The sequence below is a fragment of the Balaenoptera borealis genome (assembly GCF_965194805.1).
Source record: "Balaenoptera borealis genome assembly, chromosome: 15".
NCBI classification, from domain to species: Eukaryota; Metazoa; Chordata; class Mammalia; order Artiodactyla; family Balaenopteridae; genus Balaenoptera; species Balaenoptera borealis.
This window is the reverse complement of record NC_138871.1, coordinates 6,051,929-6,076,225: the sequence shown is the minus strand read 5'-3', so window position 1 is coordinate 6,076,225 and position 24,297 is coordinate 6,051,929. Positions and strand designations below refer to the sequence as shown.

General features: G+C 45.3%; 1 protein-coding gene across 1 annotated transcript in view; it reads left to right on the top strand.

Annotated features, from left to right (window-relative positions):
- Nucleotides 1-24,297, top strand: part of NPAS2 (neuronal PAS domain protein 2) — a 192,892-nt gene that overhangs the window by 64,569 nt on the left and 104,026 nt on the right. The window contains exon 2 of the mRNA XM_082357201.1: nucleotides 13,746-13,799. Within this exon, the coding sequence (XP_082213327.1) occupies nucleotides 13,746-13,799 (54 nt within the window). The remainder of the gene's footprint in view (nucleotides 1-13,745; nucleotides 13,800-24,297) is intronic.

Below are 24,297 nucleotides of genomic sequence, written 5' to 3'. Positions count from 1 at the left end.
CTGGATCAGATGGTAACTCTATTTTTAGTTTTTTAAGGAACCTTCATACTGTTCTCCATAGTGGCTGCACCAACTTACATTCCCACCAACAGTGTAGGAGGGTTCCCTTTTCTCCACACCCTCTCCAGCATTTGCTATTTGTAGATTTTTTAATGATGGCCGTTCTGACTGGTACACACACTTTTATTCTTAGCTGGATGTCTCTGCATTGCTGCTTGTGGGCACAGGATAATGTTTGCTAGAGCAGGGAACAAGCATAGGATGAGATAGTCATGATTGAATAAGCTGACATGGGAAAACAGAAGCTGAGCTTTACCTGTAGTTTATTTCACTAACTCACGTATTGTGTGCCCAGCACATGCCTCCTGGAAAGTGTTCTGGGCCTGCACTTTCTCAGCCCTGGCTGAGCGTCTTGATGAGGGGTCATGTCTTGCACGCTCCCTGACATCCTGAAGCCTCCACCAGGGCTTCAGAGCTGGCGTAGAAGGGGTGTCGGGCCGGTGGGCGAATTGTACATTGATTGGGGTCACGTCAGGAGATGTTTGTAGGAGGAGAGAGCTCAGTCTCTTTTTAAAAAGAAAACATACCCTTCTCGCTCCCCTTGGAGTTTCTGCAGTGCTGTCCAGGGGTGGATGTGAGTGAGGAGAGAGGTCTTCTAAGATCTCTTTAACTTACACCATGAATATCTGAAGGTACAAAATGGGGAAACTGGACATTTCCAGTCCTGCCGGGTTGACCTTTAAAGGTGTGAAAACCAGACATTTCTGGACCTGCTGATGCTCTGCTTGCTTGATGAACAGGACTGGGTCTCAGTCGGTGGCTTTCTTTCTGCCCGTGGCCGGGTCTTCCTGGTAGAGATGCTTCAAGTCCCCTCTCCCGGGGGAGGGTGCTGGGGGCTTCCTGCCCTACGTGCTGTTTGCGTCTGTTCTGTATCTCATCTCCCCTTTGTGTCCGGAGGGCAGGCCTTTTTCAGACTTTGTGCGAAAGGTCTGCGAGTGTTTCTTGAGGAGAAAGGCCAGCTTCCAGGACATTTAGGGCCCACCTGCGACCCCCCGTCCTGCAGACCCCGGTGTGCATTTGACAGTGGCAGCCAGGGATGGAGAGACAGAGTACAGGATGCTGCTGGGAAGCCCCAGGGAGACTCGGGCCACTGATGTCCTTACCGTGGGGATGCTTTGAGGGCAGGCGTCTGGTGGGAGAGGGGACAACACTATTCTTGTTGTAAATTGTCCCCTACCCAAAGCCCATGGCGCATCCCAAAATGTGACTCTGGTTCTGGGGCCTTTGATGGGTCCTTAGTCTCATGAATGCGGTCGTTCACTGGGGGGTGGTACCCCCTCCCTCATCAGGGGCTGCTTCCCGCTGGGTGGGGCTGGGCCCCTCTCTGAGGCCCCTGGGGATAGCACGTTGAGAGCGACAGTGACCTGGAGCAGAGACACCAGTCTGCACAAGGAGCCCACCTCTTTTTTTCAGCACAGATAGGTCCGGGAATCAGTCACGACGGCCGGTTTCCCAACGATGGGCTCCAGATCAACCCAGACTCTCATGTCATGTGAGGAGGTGTGTCCAGGCAGCTTGGGTGGACCTTCCAGCCTCACCCCACCCCGGGCAGCACCCGCTTCCCCCAGGAGAACTGAACTCAGCTGAATTGTATGTAGAGAGTGGACAGAAGGAGTGTAGGACGATCTAACTTCATGGGTACCTGTGAAAAGCGAGCATGGAAAGTTGCGGTAGAGTTGGAAGCATTAGGAAGAGCGTTCTGTGGGGCCCCTGCAGCCCCTGAGCTCTGAGCAGAGGTGGTAGCTGGAGCTCCCTGGGTTTGCGGAGAAGGCCGTGCTCTCTGTTTAAACTGTAAAGAAAAGAAGTGATTGCAATGATGGGAGAAGAGGGAAGGCAATGCTTGGTACCAACCAGGTGTGCAGCAGTAGGTAAGTTACCTGCGACTCTGAAGATGCTGACCTGCTGTCATTCCAAAGTCATGGCTTCTGCTCAGTGCACCATGGAAAGGAGGCGGTTCACCTTTCTTGCCCAGCCCACCCTCTGCTAAGTGCTTTACCCAGATGAGGTGTCCTGTTGGGTTCTCAGGAGGACGGCGGAAAGTGGGGATCATCCCCCATTTACACATGAGCTCATCATTCCCCAGGCTCTGTCTGGACCACCGCACTGAGTGAAGGAAAGAGGCAAGAGGACACACAAACCTAGATCTCATTAGCTTCCAAACTAATTTTGCTGCGTCCCACAGTTAGCAGTTACAGAAGCATCCCACATTTTTATTAAATGTTATTTGAAGCTCTGATATTAAACCACAGACTCCAAAGCCTGGGTGTCCAAAACAAACATGACTTCTCATCTCAAGGACATCTTCTTTTTCTCGTGCTCTCTTTGCAAACTTGAGCCCATTAGGATGAGCGCTCCCACGCCCAAAGGAGCGTTAGGACCAATGGTTAGGTGGCCGGAGATGCCGGGCTGCAGCAGCGTCTTATGGATTCATTTTGGTTTGTCTGTGGCAGCTGAATGGCTTGCACTGACTCAGTTCCGCGTATGACTCATAAATCTCCTTTTCCCCCTCGTGCTGATTTTTATAGGCGTCTGTTGTCCACGTTCTGACCACGCACTCTCACCCATCTGATTCTCTAGTTGACTCGGTTTACACTGTGCAGTCTAAATTCTTTAGAAAGGGGCCACTAAAAGGAATCGTCAGTGATTGGAACGTAAGTTCCAAAGGTTGCAAGAATCACATGTCATGGTAGATGACCCGTCGATCAAGATATGGTAATGATTTCTATTTTGGAAATTCTTTGCTGACCAAACGATGTCATTGCAAATTTACTTAATACCAAATTTCTAACTTTCTCCTTCTGTTCCTTCATTGCTTATGTCACTGTTTCCCTGAGTAATGAATCATCAGACCCTTGGAAAAAGGAAAGCATGAAGGGGGCATCGTGATCATAACAGGCAGATAAAGCCTCAGCCTTGACCTTGGAGATGCTTGTGGGATAATTCTCATAGGGTCAGGGAAGTTTGCTGAGTGAGGGTCTCTCTTTGGTTTCTCCTGGGAGTCTGGCTCTGTGAGGCCCCAGCCAGCTGGGGGGAAGAGGGGAGGGGGGAGGCTTTGGTAAAGCTTCGGTGAAGGATGGACCCATCCACCTTGACTTTCCCAATTTGCAGAATGTGAGAGATCATGCTGAGAATTCCCCAGCTGGAGGGGAATTGGGGTTGCAGGAGCGGGCAGCTCTCAGGTTGGCACTGTCCATTTCCTTTAGAAGAACTATTATTTTTCCCAGTGAATGAATCATTGCAATCAAAATGATGTGCCCTGGAGAGGAAGAATTAAAATGTGGAAGTTATTTCCTAGCCTCCCCCAAAGGACAAAGGGAGACAAGTCGGCACTGTAGCTCATCAGTGACTGTATTTCAAAGCCTTTTTATTTCTTAAATATAATGAGGAAAAATCATTATCGAGCTCCCACGTGGGAGATCCAGATGTTAATCCAAAGCGACATGAGGTGCCTTCACCAGGGGCAGGCTGGGAGGACAGAAGGCACACTTGCTCTTGACAATAAATAAGCCCCAGCCGACTGGGGAGATATCTGTATGGCAGCGCCCCTTTGGGTTTCCATTTGCTCTTGTTTGCAGTATTTTTTTTCTTTTTCATGATCGAAAGTCACCAGGTTTGGTCGGTACAGTGAGGAGGAATATTCGGATTTTCCAGCTACCTTGGGATCTGTGATTCAAACCATTTCTCCACCAATTTTAAAAGGTCATGATTTTAGTTTGAAAAAACATGGGCCTTGCAATGCAATAGGCTTAGGGTAGTCATTTCAGGGGAAATTCATGATGATGTGGAGTGACCCACTGGGCCTCTTAAGGCTGTACAAAAAGTTCAAAATTAAAAAGACACTGAAGAGGAAGGCTGAGCAATGATGCTAGTGTCTTTCTGGCCCCCATCTTGCTTTTACAAATAAAGTTTTGTTGACCCAGCCATACACGCTCGCTGACACACCACCTCTGGCTGCTTTCACACTATGATGGCAGAGTTGAGTGGTTACAGCAGAGACTGGATGGCCTGCATCTAAAATACTCAGCAGGTGGCCCTTTACAGAAGAGTGTTGCCAACCCCTGCTTTAGGAGCATGACATACCTTTCCATGTAGGTTGCATTAGCCTTCCCTGGAGCCCCAGGAGGGAGCTGCCAGCCCCCAGCGGGGTCCCTGTCCCCTGTAGGATGCATTAATCTCTTGTCTCCCTGCTGACACACTGTGCTACCCAGGGCAGATGTAGCATGAGAAAACGGTCACACTGCCACTTGCTGGTCCCTGTTCAAGGGCCAGAGTTGTGATCCATGATGTAGTAGGTGCCTGTGAGAGAGAGCCCTTGGGGGCGGAAATTTCACTTAGGCAATGGGGATGTCATTTGCCGACCTCATTTGGGTCCTTCCATTCAATTAGGTCACTAGATGCTCATCGAGGACGTCCTCGGTCATTTTCAACCTGTGTTTCTTTCACTCTCTCCTCTCCCTCCCTCCCTCCCTCCCTCCCATCCTCACAAGGACCAAGTTTCTATTATCACTGGATGCTGCCGGCAGCACCCCCTGGGCGTGTTTGTCTGTCTGTCTTTCCACCATGCCTACACACACACGCACACACACGCATGCAACGCACACACACGCGCACACACGCGCGCGCGCACACACACACGCACACACACACACACACACACACACACGTTTTCGAGGCTGACTAGCAGGCCGGAACAGGAACCCCACTCCGCCCGAAGACCTATTATAGGCTTAAGTACCAGTTTCCACTGCGCATTGTCACTAATGATATTGTGGTTAATAGTAGCTAAAATCTTCCCATGCCCCTTTTGCGCCGGGGTCAAATGAGTGAGGGACTCCGCAGTAGCCCTGCTGGCCGGCAGCCGTAGGTGGTCTCTGGAGGTGGGGCGGGAGCACGTGTCTGGTGCCTCTGCTGGAAAAGCTCCCCCCCCCCAAAAAAAACATCCCTTTCTTCCCTGGTCAGGAGTGCCCCTCTGAAACCTGAGGTCTGTGCCACCCCGTTCACCCCATGGTGCCCTTCTCATTGGGCAGAGAGTGTGTGCATTGAAATTTAAGGCAGACAAGGAGAACGGATGAGGCTGGACGCACCTGCCTCCGCGGGGGCTCAGGACCACAGAGGGCATACAGAGGTTAGGGTGGTTACACAGGGCGGAAGTGGGGTGAACGGGGCCCTCTGTGCTGTAGGGGGCACCCTGGCCCTCCTTGGACACGTGCACCCTGACACTTACGCCTCACATGCTCTCTGCCTGGTGACCTCATGAAGTTCAAGGGATTTGCTTCAGGTCAAATGGAACAAGTGGGTCGGAACTGAAATTGAAATCGGGCTGCCTCTGAGGTCAGGAGCCCACACATCCCGAGCAGGCAGTGGGTCAGGTCAGCCCGAGGAGACGCAGTCCAGGGTGGGCTCTATCCGCAGAGCCGGGGGTCCCTGGGCAGCTCAGGGACCAGTTCTTAAGGGAAGGAGACTATGGCCCATTCCACCCACAGAATGGATGGAGAGGAAACGAGATGATGCTTTTCCGGCACGCAGCGGCGGCCGAGGGTTGGTGAGGGAGCCATTGGCTTCTCCCGAAGGCGCCGCTCCAAGTGGATTTTCCCTTTAGTCAATAGCTCCTGCGCACATGGCAATTTTTGTTTTAATTTTTGGTCATCAGCACGTCACTGTACCTTCACGTGTACCTTGTAAGTACTGGTACCCTGGATTAACCGTGATCATTGAGGGGTTTGTGGGAGTCGGTATTAGTCCGTATTGTGGGAATTCAGACAGGGGTTTGGTCCTGGCTGTGCCCTCCTCTCTTCCTTCCTCCCTCCCTTCTCTCCTTCATTCCTCATATGTTTATTGAGCACCTGATACGGGTAAGGAGCTGGGCTAGACATCGTGGCCTGGGTAACGGGTAAAGACGCCTTGTACCTCATCCTTGCCATCCAAATGGGGAACCGGATGTTGAGTGTCTGCCAGGCTCGTGCTGGTACTGTCGTACGTGCCGACTTAATTAAGCTCATTTAAAAGTCACGGCTGTCCTCGGAGGTAGGTCTCCATCACTCCTCTGATCGAAACCTGCAGTGCCTTCCCATCTCACTCCGAGCCAAGGCCAGACTCCATCCAGTCTCCCTGGCGTGTCTCCCCCTCGCTAACCCCCTCCACCACGCTGGCCTCTTGGCTCTTTCTGGCTCTTGTTGCTGTCTCTACACTCACGCCCTCTCTTCTCTCAGGCTATGGCTCACATATCACCTTATCAGTGAGGTCTGTGGTGCTCCTAAAGCACCGGACCACGGCCCCAGCCCCCTAGAGCGCTCCCTGTTCCCCCAGGTTCTCCTTTATCTTTCTCCACACCGCTTATAACCAATGACAAGCCATATGTTTACTTACTTAAGTGCTTGTGGCTTGCCCTCACCGCCTGCCTGCCCCCTACCACCTAAGCGCCATGGGAGCAGGGGCGTTGCCCAGGGTCTCAGGGAATATCTATTGAATCATAGAACATCGCATGTGGATGTCATCTTAGTGCTTCGGTGACTACACCTCGGTGTCTCTTCACAGAAAGACAATCCCAGGAAACATCACAGCAGGCATTTTTATAGAAATTGACAATGTCAATTCTAAAACGTACTTGGAAATGCAAAGACCTAAAATAGCCAAGAATCTTGAGAAAGAAGAACAAAGTTGGAAGGCTCACACTCCATTGATGTCAAGAATTCCTACAAAACTCCAGGAGTTAAGATAGTGTGGTTCTGGCATAGAAACAGACAAATACAAGATGCCGCAGGATCAGGAAACATAAGATAACTTTACTTAAACAGCAGGTTAGTTATGTTTTCAAATAAAATGCTCAGTGTGTTTCCAGGTGAAGTAACTCTAAGTTTAAACATAGGTCCAACTGTTAATCTGATCAAAGTTCAATAATTATATATCAAAGTCTCAAAACACAGGGAAAATCGTGCATTTTGTGTACTTTTTTTGAGACTAATAATTGGACCTACCATCTTCAGTTTAGAGATTCTTCATCTGAAAACAGGATCCTTGGAAGCCGAAGAAAAACACATTGTACATATTATGTGTAAATGTAACTACAGTACGATTTGAAGATAAGTTTATTGCTACTTCAGCAGGTGACTACGGTCAACTTAACAGTGATACAGCCTCTTAATACCCTTGAGATGATGTGATAAGAATGGTACTTTAGGACTTCCCTGGCGGTCCAGTGGTTAAGACTCCGTGCTTCCAATGCAGGGGGTGTAGGTTTGATCGCTGGTCAGGGAACTAAGATCCCACATGGCACGCGGCCAAAAAAGAAAAAAAAAAGACTGATACTTTACCTCTGTGGGCTTTCTCCTAAAAACCCATCTGCCCAATCTGGGAAAAACATCAGACAAACCCAAATTGAGGGACAATCTACAAGTATTCCTCAAAATGGTCAAGGTCATAAAAAACAAGGAAAGTCTGAGAAACTGTCATAGCCAAGAGGAGCCTAAAGAGACATGACAGCTAGATGGAGTGTGGTTTCCTGGATGGGATACTGGGACAGAGCAAGGACATTAGATAAAAACTAAGAAAATATAAATGAAGTGTGGACTTTACTTAATAATAACATATCAGTATCAGTATTGGTTCATTAATTGTGACAAATACACCATAGTAGTGTAAGGTATTTATAACAGGGGAGACTGGGTGCAGGATATGTGGGAACTCTCAATACAGTCTTTGCATTTTCTATAAATCTAAAATTGTTCTAAAAAATAAAGTTTATTTTAATAAATAAGTTTAGGGAATTCCCTGGCAGTCCAGTGGTTAGGACTCCGTGCTGTCACTGCCGAGGGCCCAGGATCAATCCTTGGCTGGGGAACTAAGATTGCACAAGCTGTGCGGCGTGGCAAAAAAAAAAAAAAGTCAATTGTATTTCAATATACTAGCAATGAATACCCCAAAAATGAAATTAAGAAAAAAAATTGTATTTAAAAAAAATAAGTTTATCCTATGTGTCTGAACTTTAAGGACACCCTATAGATAAATAGAACTGAACAGAGATTCTGTAAATACACACGCATATAGGATCACACAAGATACTTGACAAAGTGACAATGCAATTGGGAAAGAAATATCTTTTCAATAAATGATCCTGGAACAAGTGAGTGTACAGATGGGGGAAAAAAAGGTGATCCTTGACCACTATCTTACACCACACATAAAATTTAATTTGCAGTGGAATGTAAATCAATGTAAAAACTAAAATGATAAAGCTTCTAGAAGAAAACGTAGGATAATTCTTCATGACACCTAGGTGGCAAAGACTTCTTAGGACACAAAAATAAAAAATATATAAATTTATCAAAATTAAAAACCGTTCATCAAAAGACATCATCAAGAAAGTTAAAAGACCAGCCACAGGCTGGGAGAAAATGTTCACAATACATATACCTGGCAAAGTACTTATATCCAAAAGAGAGAAGCTTCTACAGAGTAGTATGATGAAGATAAACAGCCCAATTTCTTTAAAAAAGAAGAAGAAAAAGAAAGAAAAGTGGGCAAAACACTTGGACACATCACAAAAGAAGCTGTCTAGACAGCAAATAAGTCCATGAAAAGATGCTCAACATCATTAATCATCAGGGAGATGCAAAGTCAAATCCCGATGAGATCCCAAAACATACCTACTAGGATGACTAAAATTAAGAAGACATACCAAGTGTTGGGTGAGAATGTGGAGCCTCTGGAACTCTCGTGTGCTCCTGGTGCAAATATAAAATTGTACAGTCACTTTGGGAAACAGTTGGGCAGTTTCTAATATAGTAAGCATATGGCTATACTGTGATCCAGCAGGTACACTCTTAGTTGTGTATACTTAGAAGAATGAGTGCTTATTTCCACCAAAACACTTGGATTTAACTTATCCTGGTGATGTTAATTTTGACCCCGGGTGAAGTTGGTGTCTGCCGATCTTCTCTACTTATAAAGTTACTATTTTTCTTTTATAATTAATAAATATCTTGAGGGAGATACTTTGAACTATGCAAATAACCTGATTCTCCTCAAACTTTTGCCCATTAATTTCAGCATCCATCAGTGGATTTTGCCTGCAACAGTTATTACTTTGATGTATGGATGGTGATCTTCAATTTCCCTTCTTCCTTCTACATTTATTAATTGAAATTCTTCTGTAAGGGAAACCTGTCCCCTCCTCCATTTATTTATTCATTTAATTATTTATTTGTACCAATGGACTCATGAATATTTAGTTTATTCTCTGGGTTACAATCTATCATTACAGAGTTCCAATAGTTCCAGGCTCTCTTTTCCTCAGCCTCTCATCATTCTCATTGGTTATTATTTCTTGAGTGGTTAGTTAGTAGATGCAGATGCCTATACTTGAAATTTTGGGAGATGTTACAAGGTGTAAAAAGACTCCAAATAGTTTGTGTTCCAGAAAAAGGCAAGAAACCCAGAACTGAAAGAGCCCCCAAGAAATGAAATGTACTGGGTATGCTGGGTCACCTCCCTGTGCCCCTCTCCCCGTCCCCACCGTTCTGTCTGCCCCGGAGGCTCCCCTGTGAGGATGTCATAAGTAGCCTCCCTCTCTGTCTTCTGGGTGGTGTGGCCAACAGGAGACACAAGTGGGAGATTGGGGAGGGCGGACAAGGAGGTGAGATATTTATCCCCTCGGCTCCCTTCTTACAAGGTTTCTTCAGGCTGACTGCATCCCTCCACCAAATGCCACCTCTCCTATATGACACACTCCTTCCAGGTCCAGGTAACCATTTCCCTCTTGTCCCTTGATGCATAGAGGTGTCAACAGCTCTGCTGACACCAACCCTAGGTACCTGCACCATCTCTCCTGGTTTCCCTAGCCACCCCACCTCCACACACCTTTACAAACAGCCTCCTTACAATTAAGTCCTGTTTCTTGTTGGGACCGTGACGAAGAAACCCCTAAATGTCTAGCCCATCTAGGATGTGTGGTTATCTGGAGTAAAAATACTAGAGCTTCCACCGTTGTTCACTTTGGGGGTTAATCATATCAACAGTTATTTTCTCAGCTCTAAACAGAATCTCCTTTGCCTTCGTTTGAGCTCATTTTCTCTTCCCTGGCCTTCTGTGGTCATTAAAAAAAAACAAACAAAAAAACTGCTGCTCAAAATCCTTTTTAATTGGAAATTCTTTTTTAAAAAATTTTTTGTTGAAATATAGTTGATTTATAATGTTGTGTTAGCTTCAGTTATACAGTAAAGTGATTCAGATAGATATATGTATTCTTCTTTTACATTCTCTTCCATTATAGTTATTACAAGACATTGAGTATAGTTCCCTGTGCTATACAGTAGGTCCTTGTTGGTTATCTATTTCATATATAGTAATGTGTATATTTTAATCCCAAACTCCTAATTTATTCCTCTCCCCTCCTCTCTTAATTGGAAACTCTTTATACAATTGAGAAAAGTCACTGTCACCCCTTAAACTTCTCTATTGTTCCTTTAACCCAACCTCACAGGACTACTTTTCTTCCCCTTTTCCCTCTTTCTTGTGTGCTTTGGGCCCCTCCAGCTCCTCCACATCATGAATTAAAAGAGTGACTCAAAGATACAAGGGGGGAGGGACCCCCATGTTCCTCATAATAGTCAAAAGGTGGAAGCAACCCAGGGTCCATCAACAGAGGATGGATAAACAAAAGGTGGTCCATACATACAGTGGAATATGATTCAGCCTTAGAAAGGAAGGAAGTTCTGACACATGCCAAGACATGATGAACCTTGGGGCATTATGCTAAATGACACAAATCCATTACAAAAGGACAAATCCTGTATAACTCCACCTATATGAGGGCCCTAGAGTCGTCAGAATTGTAGAGACAGAAAGTAGAATGGTGGTCATCAGGGGTTGGATGAAGGAAAGTGGGGAGTCAGTGTTTAATGGGGACAGAGTTTCAGTTTTGCAAGATAAAAAGAGCTCTGGAGATGGATGGTGGTGATGGCTGCACAACAATATGAATGTACTTAATGCTACTGAGCTGTAGAGTTAAAAATGGTAAATTTTATGTTACGTGTACATGACCGCAATTGTTTTTTTATGTGCACTTAACTTTTTTGATTTTTAATTTAATTTTTATTTTATATTGGAGTATAGTTGATTTAAAATGTTGTGTTAGTTTTAGGTGTACAACAAAGTGAATCAGTTATACATATATCCATTCTTTTTCAGATTCTTTTCCCATATAGGTTATTACAGAATACTGAGTAGAGTTCCTTGTGCTATATTGTAGGTCCTTGTTGTTTATCTATTTTATGTATAGTAGTGTGCATATGTTAATCCCAAACTCCTAATTTATCCCTCCCCCGAACCTTTCCCCTTTGGTAACCATAAGTTTGTTTTTGAAGTATGTGAGTCTATTTCTGTTTTGTAAATAAGTTCATTTGTATCATTTTTTGAGATTCCACATATAAATGACATCATATGATATTTGTTTTTCTCTCTCTTACTTCACTTAGTATGGTAATCTCTAGGTCCATCCATATTGCTGCAAATGGCATCATTTCGTTCTTTTTTATGGCTGAGTAGTACTCCATTGTATATATGTACCACATCTTCTTTATCCATTCCTCTGTTGATGGACATGAGGAAGGCATGGGAGACAACAGGTGTGACAAAACAGGACATTGGTGTGAAGCTTCTGGGGCAGGTGCTCCTGGGGAGCACAACTCAGGTGTGTTCTCTTCCCTCAGGTGCAGTGGAGCAGAGTGACTTAGGGGTCAAGTGACAGGAATCGGGCAAGGAAATGGGGGAGGGATGGGAAAGAAGAGGAAGTGGGTGTAGAACATCAGGGCTTCATGGATTCAGGAAGTGTTTAAGAACAGAGAGAGAGGAATCAGAGCTGCCACAGTTGATACAGAGTAGCTATTAGTCATTTGTAGGTGTTTCTACAACGTTTCATGTATGACAAAGCAACCCCTGTCATCCAGACAGGATTCCAGATCCTCAGCAAAGCAGACCGAAGCCCACATCCTCCCGTAAACGTGCTCTGTCCAGGGGTACCTGGTAAGGGGCATGGCTTTTACCCTTTGCCATGGCTGGATCCTGGCTCATGCCCTCAGCACACGGGCAACCACCACTTTCCATGGAGTGCAGACCTGGGGTAGCACATCATTAAACGAATGGACTGCATTTTTCATGTCTTAAAGCTTTGAACAGATTCCACCTGGAAAACATTAAGCAGATGCCTGTTTGCAGATATGCTAACCCCATTTTAATTATGACACAAGCCTCAACTGCTGAATGGTGTTTCTTGCGAATCTATCACTAAAATATGCCTGCTATTTACCGAATGGGGCTTGTAAGTAAACAGGGGCTGTGACTGCAGAATTCCTTTTCCTCTTTGGCTCAGACTCATGCCTGGGCTCACAGCAGACCAAAAATCACAAAACAAAGTTATCTCAGAGAAAAGATTCATTTGTCCCATTAAAACTTTTTATCTAATGTTACAATTTTTATATATGGTTCTATTGGATTTGCTGTTTGGTTGAGAATTCTTATATTCATGTTCATGAATGAGATTGACCTATAATAATTCTTTCTGTTAATATCCTTGTCTACTTCTGTTTCAAAATTCATACTGGCCTTTTCATAAAATGAGCTATTTTCATAAAAAAAAAAATTGTGATCAGGAACTTGGAATTTTGAGAGTAAAGCTTAGTGCATTTGCAAAGTGTTGATTCTGGAGTTCTGATGTCAGGCCCTCTGTTTAGAGACCGGAAGCATGTGGGTCATGGTGACTCCATTTCTTTGTGGTCCCCACCCTTATTTCCATCACACTTCGCCTCCAGTTCCCCCAACTCGGGCCTCAGGGACACCCTGAAAGTCTTTCTGCATGGAGGGGCTGGAGGGGGAACCCCCCCAGACAGATGGGACTCTGGGAAACGTGTGAAGGAAGAGTAATCAGGGATGTGGCTGTGAGGGGTGAAGGACCACAGGCCTGCGTGTAGCAGAGGACACCGGGTCAGTGGGCCCAAGAGCCTTTGAGCCAGCTGCCTGGGAGAGTAGAGGCCCAGGCGATGAGGTTTGGGGCTGTGAGAACATTCCTGGATTGTTACTTCATTTTTCACAACTGTGTACCTTGACTATCTAGGGGGTGTACGTGCCTAAAAGATAGGAGAGCAGTTCTACTCCTTTGGGGCCCCGATCCCTACAGGCTGCATAAGAGGAGTTTGTGTATTTAAATGAACAGATAAACAAAGAAATGCTCTCCTTTAGAACGTCACGGGCAGCTTGCAGGTTTGAAATAAACAGATGCTTTGTTGAGCTGGGTCTGGAAAGCAGTTCCCAAAGTGTGATCTAGGGACCCAGGGGGGTCCTTGAGGTCAAAACAGTTTTCCTAATGTTAACATATCATTTGCCTGTTTACTCTCTTGAGTATACAGTGGACTTTTCCCAAAGCTCTTGGAGCTCTGTTGATGACATCTTTCTGATGCTTAATGGAATATTGTATATTTAAGATTTCTCAGTTTTCACCCACATACACAAGAGGTCTTCAGAGCCCTCAGTCATTTTTGAGAGGGTGCAAGGAGTTGCTGGAACCAGAAAGTCTGAGAACCTGTGGATTAAGGCATGTGATTTAGATCAGACCAAAATGATGGCAGCCAGAAAGACCTGTGAGAAAGGTCGAGAATCAGAGAGTCATCATCTGTTCTCTTTTTTTTTTTTTGCAGGAAAAACTGCAGAGACAATCTAATGGATGAAGATGAGAAAGACAGGGCAAAGAGGTAAGAGGGGCGACTTCCCCGCCCCGGCAGTGTTGTGTGGTCCGCCGTCTGAGCCCTGCTCGTCCTCACTCTACAGCGGAAAGCACAGGCAGGCAGGCGGCTGGGGCACATGCCTTTCACTCCTTGAAATACTGCATCGCTTTGCTCAAAAAATTCAAACCAGTTCCCTCAATTTTGTTCCTTACCCAGAAATTACTGATTGTTTGGGACTTGCCAAGTGGTTTACAGTTTTCGCATGTCCATGTGGTGACCCTGTTGACCGGGGCCTCCTTTCAGAAGCCTCCAGTTACTGCATTTCCAGGACGGACGCTGCTTGGCAAGGCAGCCTGATTGCAGCCAGACCAGCCTGGGTTTAAATCCTGGATGTGCTGTCAGGGAGCTGTTGGCCCTGGACAATAATTGGAATAATCATCGGCACGCGCTGAACATGGAATAACCATCCCCACTGGGCTAAGCTCTTCCATATATGTTATCTCAGCTTCCCCGTCGGAAAATGGAGCTATCACAGCAGCTTGGCACTGTTGTCGGGTTGACCAGAAAGCCTAGCTTGGTCGCTGGCACATCAGTGCTGTTAGAACCGTGTCCGTGCTTAATCTTTCACTGGACATTTATTGAACACCTACTGTATACGAGGTGGAGTCATAAAGTAGATATTTTGTATTATTTTATTTTATTTTTATTTTTTTGGCCTCACCGCGGGGCATGCGGGATCTTAGTTCCCTGACCAGGGATTGATCCCGTGCCCCCTGCATTGGAAGTGTGGAGTCTTAACCACTGGACCGCCAGGGAAGTCCCCCATAAAGTGGATATTTTGAAGGTAGAGGCCGGTCGGGTGTTATCTGTCTCGCATGATCAGACCGAGTTGGCAGTGACCACACCAGGCTCTGGGGAAATAAAGATGAATAAGAGGCGTGCCCATGAGGAGGGCCCAGGTGCATGGTGGTGATGGGTAGGTGACCGCAGGTCATTAGGCTGCACGGTGACAGGCCCAGCGGTGGTGTCCTGTGGCGACACGGGATGTCCTGTCTCAGGAGGGCCTTCACTCAGGCCCGGAGGACTAGCCTCCTTCCTTCAAGCTCTTTCCCCTCTGCTCCTGCCACTGCCTATGCCTGGCAGGTCCCTCCGCCCTCTGACAGCCTCTTAAACACCTACAGGGCTGAAGGGTTTGCCCACCTCCCTTCACAGAGCCCACTCCCTGGTTGTCACCTACAGAATCCTCCACTATCGAATGACGGAGCCCTCAGAAGTCACCCAGTTCAGCAGCCCCGGGGGTGTCTGTCCTTCCCCATCACCTGGTGCGGGGGCAGCCATGAGGACAATAAATCCCCAGCCACTCAGACCTCTGAGACCTGAGTCTTCCCCTGTGGGGCACAGGGGAAGTGTGCATTGGTTGTTAATTTCCCAGATATTTCCTTAAGCACATCAGGGAGCTGGGCAATGGCCAGAGGGGTAGGCAAACTCAGGTTGGTGTGGAGTGAGGGTTGTTGGAGCTGGAGGGCCGGCACTGGGGGTTCATCATACTCTAAATCTCTACTTCTCCGTAGGTTTGCAAATGTTCCGTAATAACAAGGTAAACAAACAGCAATACGAGGAACTCCCCGGATTATTCTGAACTTACAGGCACATCACTTGGCACTGGGGACCATGGCTCCCTTAGGCCACCACCTACAAGGGCTGTAAACTCCACGTGGGTCCCAAGCAACATGCAAATGAATAGGTCAGACGAGACCAAACTGGAATGGAGTCCTTATGCCCTCTCTCCTGGGCAGGCTTCCAGCTCTCTGCTCTGGGGCATCTCGCCTCTTGGTTGCCTGCCAGGCCGCTGTGGAGACAGGGCAGGAGGCAGAGGCCTGGGCTGCACTCCTGGCTGGCCCTCTCCTACCTGATGGATTCCAACAAGCGCCTTCACCTCGCTAAGCCTCCACCTTCTCAGCTGCAACACGAGGGTCATCATTTCTGCCCTGCCCTCCTCTCGGGCTGTTTTGGGAACAGCCACAAAATACACCAAGAAGCTTTTTATTTTTTTAAGTATTAATCGCTACCTGTATGTGAAGATGCAGGACATTTTCCGTTAATACATTTATAAGCTGTTCCCATTAGCAATAATGAAAAGGTCAGTGGTGGTGGCCCGTGGTCACTGGGCGTGTCCTGTGTGCCCTGATAACTTTCGGGTGCACAGTACCAGGCTAAGTGCTTTTCTATGCATTATCTCATACCACCTCCTCCACGTTCCTTTGAGGTGTGTATCATCGTTATTCCCATTTTACAGATGAGGAAACTAAGGCCCAATAAGGTTAAGTAACTTGTCAAACACCCTAAAGCTCTAACAAGTAGCAGAAGTGGAAGATAAACACAGGCTTCCTAAACCTTGGACTCTGTTCTTATTCTCCGGACCACACACATATCTCTTCACATGAGAACTAATTCGGTCTCTCCGGCAGGTCCAGACCGTGTCCTGATGTGACTTTGAGTCCACAGGAGTTTGGCTTTTGCCGTCATCATCTTTAATGTCACCCCCAGGCCCACAGTCTCGGCCTTGTCTTTTTACTGCACGGCTTACCTCAAAATCAAGAAGAGGTAATGCATGTTTAGGCTCTACCATACTCAGAGATCATCCAATACAGATATTCCAATAAAATCTTGGCTAAAAATTCTTAGAAATCCAATTGTATGCAGTTTCTTTCCGTTTATTCCCATCCCCATTTGCTTTGAGCCGTGGGCACCCATGCCACCAAATTGCCTATTTGGAAACCTCCCAGCACAGACACCCGTCAGTGAGGCAGCTGGTCCTCACTCCCCTCTTGTCCTCAGATGGGGAAACGGGTTTTATAATGTTTAGGAATACTCAGATCTCTTTGCCAGAAGAGCAGCAATAATGCAGTATTCTTTGTAACACTTGCGGGAAAAAAAAACAAGGACAAAACAAACACACTCCTAAAATTGTATCACTTCCAAAGCCTCTAGCTATGTGGGTTTTATAGCAGCAACATGGGAGGCCCTTCCCCTAATCCCACCTGGAGGTCTGATACGAATTGTTTTCACTCTGGTATTTTTGATGAGATTAGAAATGTTTAGCTTCAGATCAGATCTCTCGTTGTCTCCAGAAAACATGAGCTATATTAGGCAAGGTTTTCAAAGCTTTGGGGAATTCATGGTTTATTTGGATTGTTTGATCAAGTATTCTAAACCAGGACACGGATCCACTTTCTGCTGTGAATTTCCATGTAAATCCAGTGAGTATTGAGTGCCCTATTGTGTGTACAGAACTATGTGCTTTTTCTTTAGGGAAGATGTAAAAACATGGTCCTTGTACTCAGAAAAGAAACTGTTTGATTGAGAGACATTTGGATCCCTAGATAATGAGGCACAGTTTACCAGTCATAAGCACATTTTTCTAATTCTTATGTGACACTGTTTGGCGGTGTGTGTATGTGTGTGTGTGTCATCCAGGAAGTAGTGTGGTGTGGCAGGAAGTGCATGGGCTTAGAATCAGACAGTCCCAGCTTTGATTCTTGCCACTTTTACTTTCCGTCCTTAGACGAGCTAAAAAAAAAACCTCTCCTAGCCTCAGTTTCCTACTCTGTAAAATGGGGGTGTTAATAGCAGCACCCTCTTCCTAGGGTTATTGCAGGAACTAAATGGAGCTCAGTATAAGACCCTAGCACAGTGCAGGGTACACAGTGCTAATAAGAAAAGCTAACACTTCCGGGGCACACACTGTGTGTCTGCAGCATCTTGCATGCATTAACTCTAAACCTCGACATAGGTTATTTTTAGTCCCATTTTACAGTGGAGAAACCGGAGGCTGAGGGCTCACACAGGCAGGCAGGGGCAGGCAGGGATTCCCATTCAGGCATCAGTTCCTAAAGTCTGGGCTCCTGACAACTTCTCATGACATGATTCACCCACGTGCCCAAGGGGTAGGAACAGAAAGCATTGGTAAGAATCATCACTTTCCAAAGAAAGCAAGCTTCTGTAACTTGGCAGTATTGTAAAATACAGCTCACTCCATTTCTTGATAGAAGTGAATGCTAAGAAGAAAGTCTTTCATGTGAGCCTCCTTTAATCCAATATTAAATGGTCAGTTCATTGGTATTAATTAAAATTACAGTATCTCATCAGTGAAGGTCTATTTCCATAACCTCGTGCATTTGCACTGAGGGAGGGAGGATGGGTGGTGAGTTTAGAATTGTGCTGCCCTTGCAGGACATTGGGTCCTGTCCAAAATGTCCATGAGACACTTGGTCCATAAGATATTTGGTCCACACCAAAAGGCCCTTGAAATTTGGTCCTATCCAAAACATCCATGAACATATTTGGTCCATGCCAAATGGTTTTGGACGGGACCAAAATATCAAGGACCTTTTGGCATGGACCAGATGTCTCCCTGGAAGTTTTGGATAGGACCAAAGTTCAAGGACATTTTGGCATGGACCAAGCATCTTATGGACCAGATGTCTTATGGATGTTTTGGACAGGACCAAATGTTTGCTAACCATGTCGCCTTTTTTTTTTAAATCAATGTATAGTTGATTTCCAATGTTGTGTTACTTTCAGGTGTACAGCAAAGTGATTCAGTTATACATACATATATATCCATAATACATACATATTTTTTTCAGATTTGTTTCCCGTTTTCAGATTCTTTTCCATTTTAGGTTATTACAAGATATTGAGTATAATTCCCTGTGCTATACAGTAGATCCTGTTGTTTATCTATTTTATGTATAGTAGTTTGTATGTGTTAATTCCAAATTCCTAGTTTATCCCTCCCCTTGCTTCCCCTTTGGTAAATATAAGTTTGTTTTCTGTCTGTGAGTCTGTTTCTGTTTTGTAAATAAGTTCATTTATATCATTTTTGAGATTCCACATATAAGTGATACCATATGGTGTTTGTCTTTCTCGTATGACTGACTTCACTTAGTGTGATAACCTCTAACCTTCATCCATGTTGCTGCAAACGACAAATTTTCTTTTTTTTTTGTGGCCTTTCGTCAATAAGGATCAAGAGTGTCAGGCAAGAGTAGCTGCTTCTTAGAGTTCTCTACAGGGCGAGTGCTGGTTCTGAAACACAAGCTAGACCATTTTATTATTCTTTGACCCTAATCCTTAGTCTCAACACCAATGAAATGGTTCAGGCAAGAGGGAGGAGTTAAAACACAACAAATAAGAAGCTTACACATGCAGTTTTTTAAAAAAAATTATTTATTTATTTATTTATTTTTGGCTGCGTTGGGTCTTTGTCACTGTGCACAGGTTTTCTCTAGTTGCGGCGAGTGGGGTCTATTCTTCAGTGCAGTGCGCAGGTTTCTCATTGCGGTGGCTTCTCTTGTTGGGGAGCATGGGCTTCAGTAGTTGTGGCACACAGTCTCAGTAGTTGTGGCTCGTGGGCTCTAGAGTGCAGGCTCAGTAGCTGTGGCACACAAGCTTAGCTGCTCCACAGCATGTGGGATCTTCCTGGACCAGGGCTCGAACCCATGTCCCCTGGATTGGCAGGCGGATTCTTAACCACTGCGCCACCAGTTAAGTCTCTACATGCAGTTTTGCAGAAGCAGGCATTGCAGAAGGAAAAGCTTCAGCACTGGGAGGCTGGTTGTTACTTCCGGTCCCTCCTGGGGGTGTTGGTTGCTGTGGACCAATGACAGCTGCCATTCCATCACCCTCGCATCAGGATTGGTTAACTAAGTATGTGAGCAAATGGAAGATACAGAAGGGGATAACGTAGCATTACCCTGCCCTCCAAGAGCTTTTAGGCAGGTTGGGGGCATCCTCCAAGCATAAAGGGGAAAGAACATACCCGAGGGGTCTGTGTTTGGCAGAGCCGGGAAGATGATCAGAATTTGTGAGCTCTGCTTTCTCAGCCGGGTGTCCTTTCGTGGAGAGTAACTTGGTTAAGAGGAGAGACTGACCTCATCGTTTCATTTCTCTGTTGTAAATTATGTAGGTGTAACAGGAAAGGCCGGCCTGCACCGTGAAGGTTGTAGCCCACTTGGAGGACTTCTGCCCTGTGCACACTTGCCAATGTCCCTGTGTCAGGCTCAGTGCGGAGAGAAAAAGCTTGGCCCTGGGCAGTGCATGTAGCTGTTCCCGGCTGGAGCACATCTATCATGCTAATTTTGCTGTGTTTTTCTTTCTTAGGCTTCTGACCGGGTGTTAGGTACATCTTCATAAGCCCACACACAGGGAGAAAACGGCAGTCAAAAAATTTGAGGCTCCTTTCTGTCTGTTTTATTTGGTGATTAAGGCAGCAGCAGGCATTGCGAGAACATAGTGGTATCAGGACACACGATGCATTCCTATTACCCTGTAGTTTCCAGATGAGTGACTGCATTCAAAGCAAAGGGGAGGGTAGCAGTGTACTTGCAGGCAGAATGCTAATTCTTACTGTGGCCCAGTAAACAGAGACGGGAACGGCGCCGCCTTCTGTTTGGGGCTCTTGGCTTTCACCCTAGTGGGGTCCCTCGGTTGACAAGAAGACTTGTCAGAAGGAGAAATGTTTTCCTGGTAGGCCTAGAAACTTGGGACTGTCCCAGCTCAGGGAGACCTGACACCTTCCTGGGGGCATCTGAGGCAAAGGGCAATTTCCTAAACTCCCTTTCAATCATTTCAATAAATTTTACTTTTCTAATTTTTATTTTATATTGGAGTATAGTTGATTAACAATGTTCTGTTAGTTTCAGGTGTACAGCAAAGTGATTCAGTTATACATGTATCTACTCTTTTTTTTTTTTTTTTTTTTGGCTGCATTGGGTATTGGTTGCTGTGCGCGACCTTTCTCTAGTTGTGGCGAGCGGGGATTATTCTTCGTTATGGTGCGCGGACTTCTCATTTCAGTGGCTTCTCTTGTTGCGGAGCACAGGCTCTAGGCGCGCGGGCTTCAGTAGTTGTGGCATGCAGGCTCAGGAGTTGTGGCGCATGGGCTTAGTTGCTTCACGGCATATGGGATCTTCCCGGAACAGGGATTGAACCCATGTCCCCTGCACTGGCAGGCAGATTCTTAACCACTGTGCCACCAGGGAAGTCCTGTATCTACTCTTTTTCAAGTTCTTTTCCCATTTAGGTTATTACAGCATATTGAGCAGAGTTCCCTGTGCTATACAGTAGGTTAGGGTTGGTTGTCTATTTTAAATATAGCAGTGTGTACATGTCAACCCCAAACTCCCAATCTATTTTTTTTTTGTCTGAATGCTTTATTTTTTTTTTAATTGGGGCATAATTGATTTACAATGTTGTTAGTTTCAGGTGTACAGCAAAGTGAATCTGTCATAAAAATACATATATCCACTCTTTTTTTAGATTCTTTTCCCATATAGGCCATTACAGAGTATTGAGTAGAGTTCCCTGTGCTATACAATAGGTCCTTATTAGTTATCTATTTCATATATAGTAGTGTGTATGTATCAGTCCCAATCTTCCAATTTATCCATCCCCCCCTTCCCTGCTTAACTCCCAGTAACCATAAGTTTGTTTTCTACATCTGTAACTCTGTTTTGGTTTTGTAGATAAGTTCATTTGTAGCCCTTTCTTAGATTCCACATATAAGCAGTATCATATAATATTTGTCTTTCTCTGTCCGACTTACTTCACTCAGTATGATAATCTCTAGGTCCATCCATGTTGCAGCAAATGGCATTATTTCTTTCTTTTTTATGGCTGTGTAATATTCCATTGTATATACATACCACATCTTCTTTATCCATTCCTCTGTTGATGGGCATTTAGGTTGCTTCCATGTCCTGGCTATTGTGAATAGTGCTGCAATGAACATTGGGGTACGTGTATCTTTTCGAATTATGGTTTTCTCTGATATATGCCCAGGAGTGGAATTGCTGGATCGTATGGTAGCTCTATTTTCAGTTTTTTAAGGAACCTCCATAGTGTTCTCCATAGTGGCTGCACCAATTTACATTTCCACCAACAGTGTAGGAGGGTTCCCTTTTCTCCACACCCTCTCCAGCATTTATTGTTTGTAGACATTTTGTTGATGGCCATTCTGACTGGTGTGAGGTTATACCTCATTGTAGTTTTGATTTGCATTTCTCTAATAATTAGTGATGTTGAGCATCTTTTCATGTGCTTTTTAACCATCATCTTTGGAGAAATGTCTATTTAGATCTTCTGCCCATTTTTTGATTGGGTTGTTTGTTTTTTTTGATATTGAGCTGCATGAGCTGTTTGTATATTTTGGAGATTAATCCCTTGTTGGTTGCTTCGTTTGCAAATATTTTATCCCATTCTGAGGGTTTTCTTTCATTTTGTTTATGGTTTCCTTCGCTGTGCAAAAGCTTTTAAGTTTAATTGGGTCCCATTTGTTTATTTTTGTTTTTATTTCATTATTCTAGGAGGTGGATTGAAAAAGATCTTGCTGCAATTTATGTCAGAGAGTATTCTCCCTATGTTTTCCTCTAAAAGTTTTATAGTATCGGCCTTACATTTAGGTCTTTAATCCATTTTGAGTTTATTTTTGTGTATGGTGTTAAGGTGTGTTCTAATTTCATTCTTTTACATGTAGCTGTCCAGTTTTCCCAGCACCACTTATTAAAGAGACTGTCTTTTCTCCATTGTATATTCTTGCCTCCTTTGTCATAGATTAGGTGACCATAGGTGTGTGGGTTTCTCCCAACCTATTTTAAATTGAAAAAGGATGCTCAGAACTCCACCATCTTGAAAATGCAACCTTTCTTTAGAAAAGTCTAAACATTTCTCTTAGAATTTCGGTAACAAGTTCCTAAGGATTGTGCTCCCATGAAATCCTCCCCCCAGGTAAACATTAAGTAAGAATCACTAGGAAATGAGGCCAGCTTCCCATTTAAGCCTCAACATTTTCTGATAACTCTGGTTAAGAGTCAAGATGTCCCCGTTACATCTCACAAAAGAACAGGCTCAGTGGAGCTCAGTTATGCCCCAAATGCTTAGCTGGGGCTGTGTAGTAGAAAACAGACTGAGTTGCCAGATTTTTCTGAGATGAGAGTGGCACCAGCCTGACCCATCTTGATCCCTGTGGGGTGACTTCCCCTCCCCACCCCCCATACAGATGACGTTCTCTCTCTCTTTTTTTTTTTCTTCTTCTGATGTTCTCTTCTTGAACCAAGTTGCTGAAGGCTCCTGGGCTTGGCGGTGCCCGCAAACCCCGCTGCCTTGGTGTGCAGGGATGCTGTGTGGTTATGGAAATGAGGAGGGGTGAGCCGGGCCTTAAATGGACCTTGCTTTATGCGAGAGTTTCCCAAAATGTATTCTAGGAAACTCTAATCCCGCGAAGTGCCCTCAAAAACACGTTTGAGCCATGCTGTTTACTGTTTCTCCCTTTTGGAAAGTTTCAGGGCTTCTTAGCACATGAAAGGTACTACGGCTGCAATTAGCACATAAGCAAACCAAACTTTGTTCCTTTTTTTTTTTTTTTAAATTTATTTATTTATGGCTGTGCTGGGTCCTCGCCTCTGTGCGAGGGCTCTCTCTAGTTGCGGCAAGCGGGGGCCACTCTTCATCGCGGTGCGCGGGCCTCTCACCGTCACGGCCTCTCTCGTTGCGGAGCACAGGCTCCAGACGCGCAGGCTCAGTAGTTGTGGCTCACGGGCCCAGTTGCTCCATGGCATGTGGGATCTTCCCAGACCAGGGCTCGAACCCATGTCCCCTGCACTGGCAGGCAGATTCTCAACCACTGCGCCACCAGGGAAGCCCACTTTGTTCCATTTTATGTCACCCTGCATTGAAAAAAAATTATCTGGAAAAAATTTTTAAAAGTAGTAACAACAAAACAAACTTCTCTGTCTACAGTCCTTCCCCTTTCTCCAAATAATTCTTCATGATTTTCCATGGAAGACCCTTACCCAATACTGTCTTATGCAGTAGGCATGTCAACTTTATTCCCATCATTTTGAGTATGTTTTCTAATACATAAACAATACCAAAACAACACTTGAAAAATACTGAAATGTTGGGACTTCCCTGGTGGCACAGTGGCTGAGAACCCGCCTACCAATGCAGGGGACACGGGTTCAAGCCCTGGTCCGGGAAGATCCCACATGCTGCGAAGCAGCTAAGCCCGTGCACCACAACTACTGAGCCTGCGCTCTAGAGCCCGCGAGCCGCAACTACTGAGCCTGCGTGCCACAGCTACTGAAGCCCATGTGCCTAGAGCCCGTGCTCTGCAACAAGAGAAGCCACTGCAATGAGAAGCCCACGCACCACAATGAAGAGTAGCCCCCACTTGACACAACTAGAGAAAGCCCGCGCACAGCAACGAAGACCCAACACAGCCCAAAATATATAAATAAATTTATAAAAAAAGAAAAATACTGAAATGTTTGAAGAAGTAAACGTAGTTGATTAATAATCATACCACCTAGAGATACAGACACTGTTAATGTTTTGACATATTTCCCATCATGTTTTTCTACATTTCCATCAAATTCTAACAGGAACACTCTTTTTAAAATTTATTTTATTGAAGTATAGTTGATTTACAGTGTTGTGTTAATTTCTGCTATGTAGTAAAGTG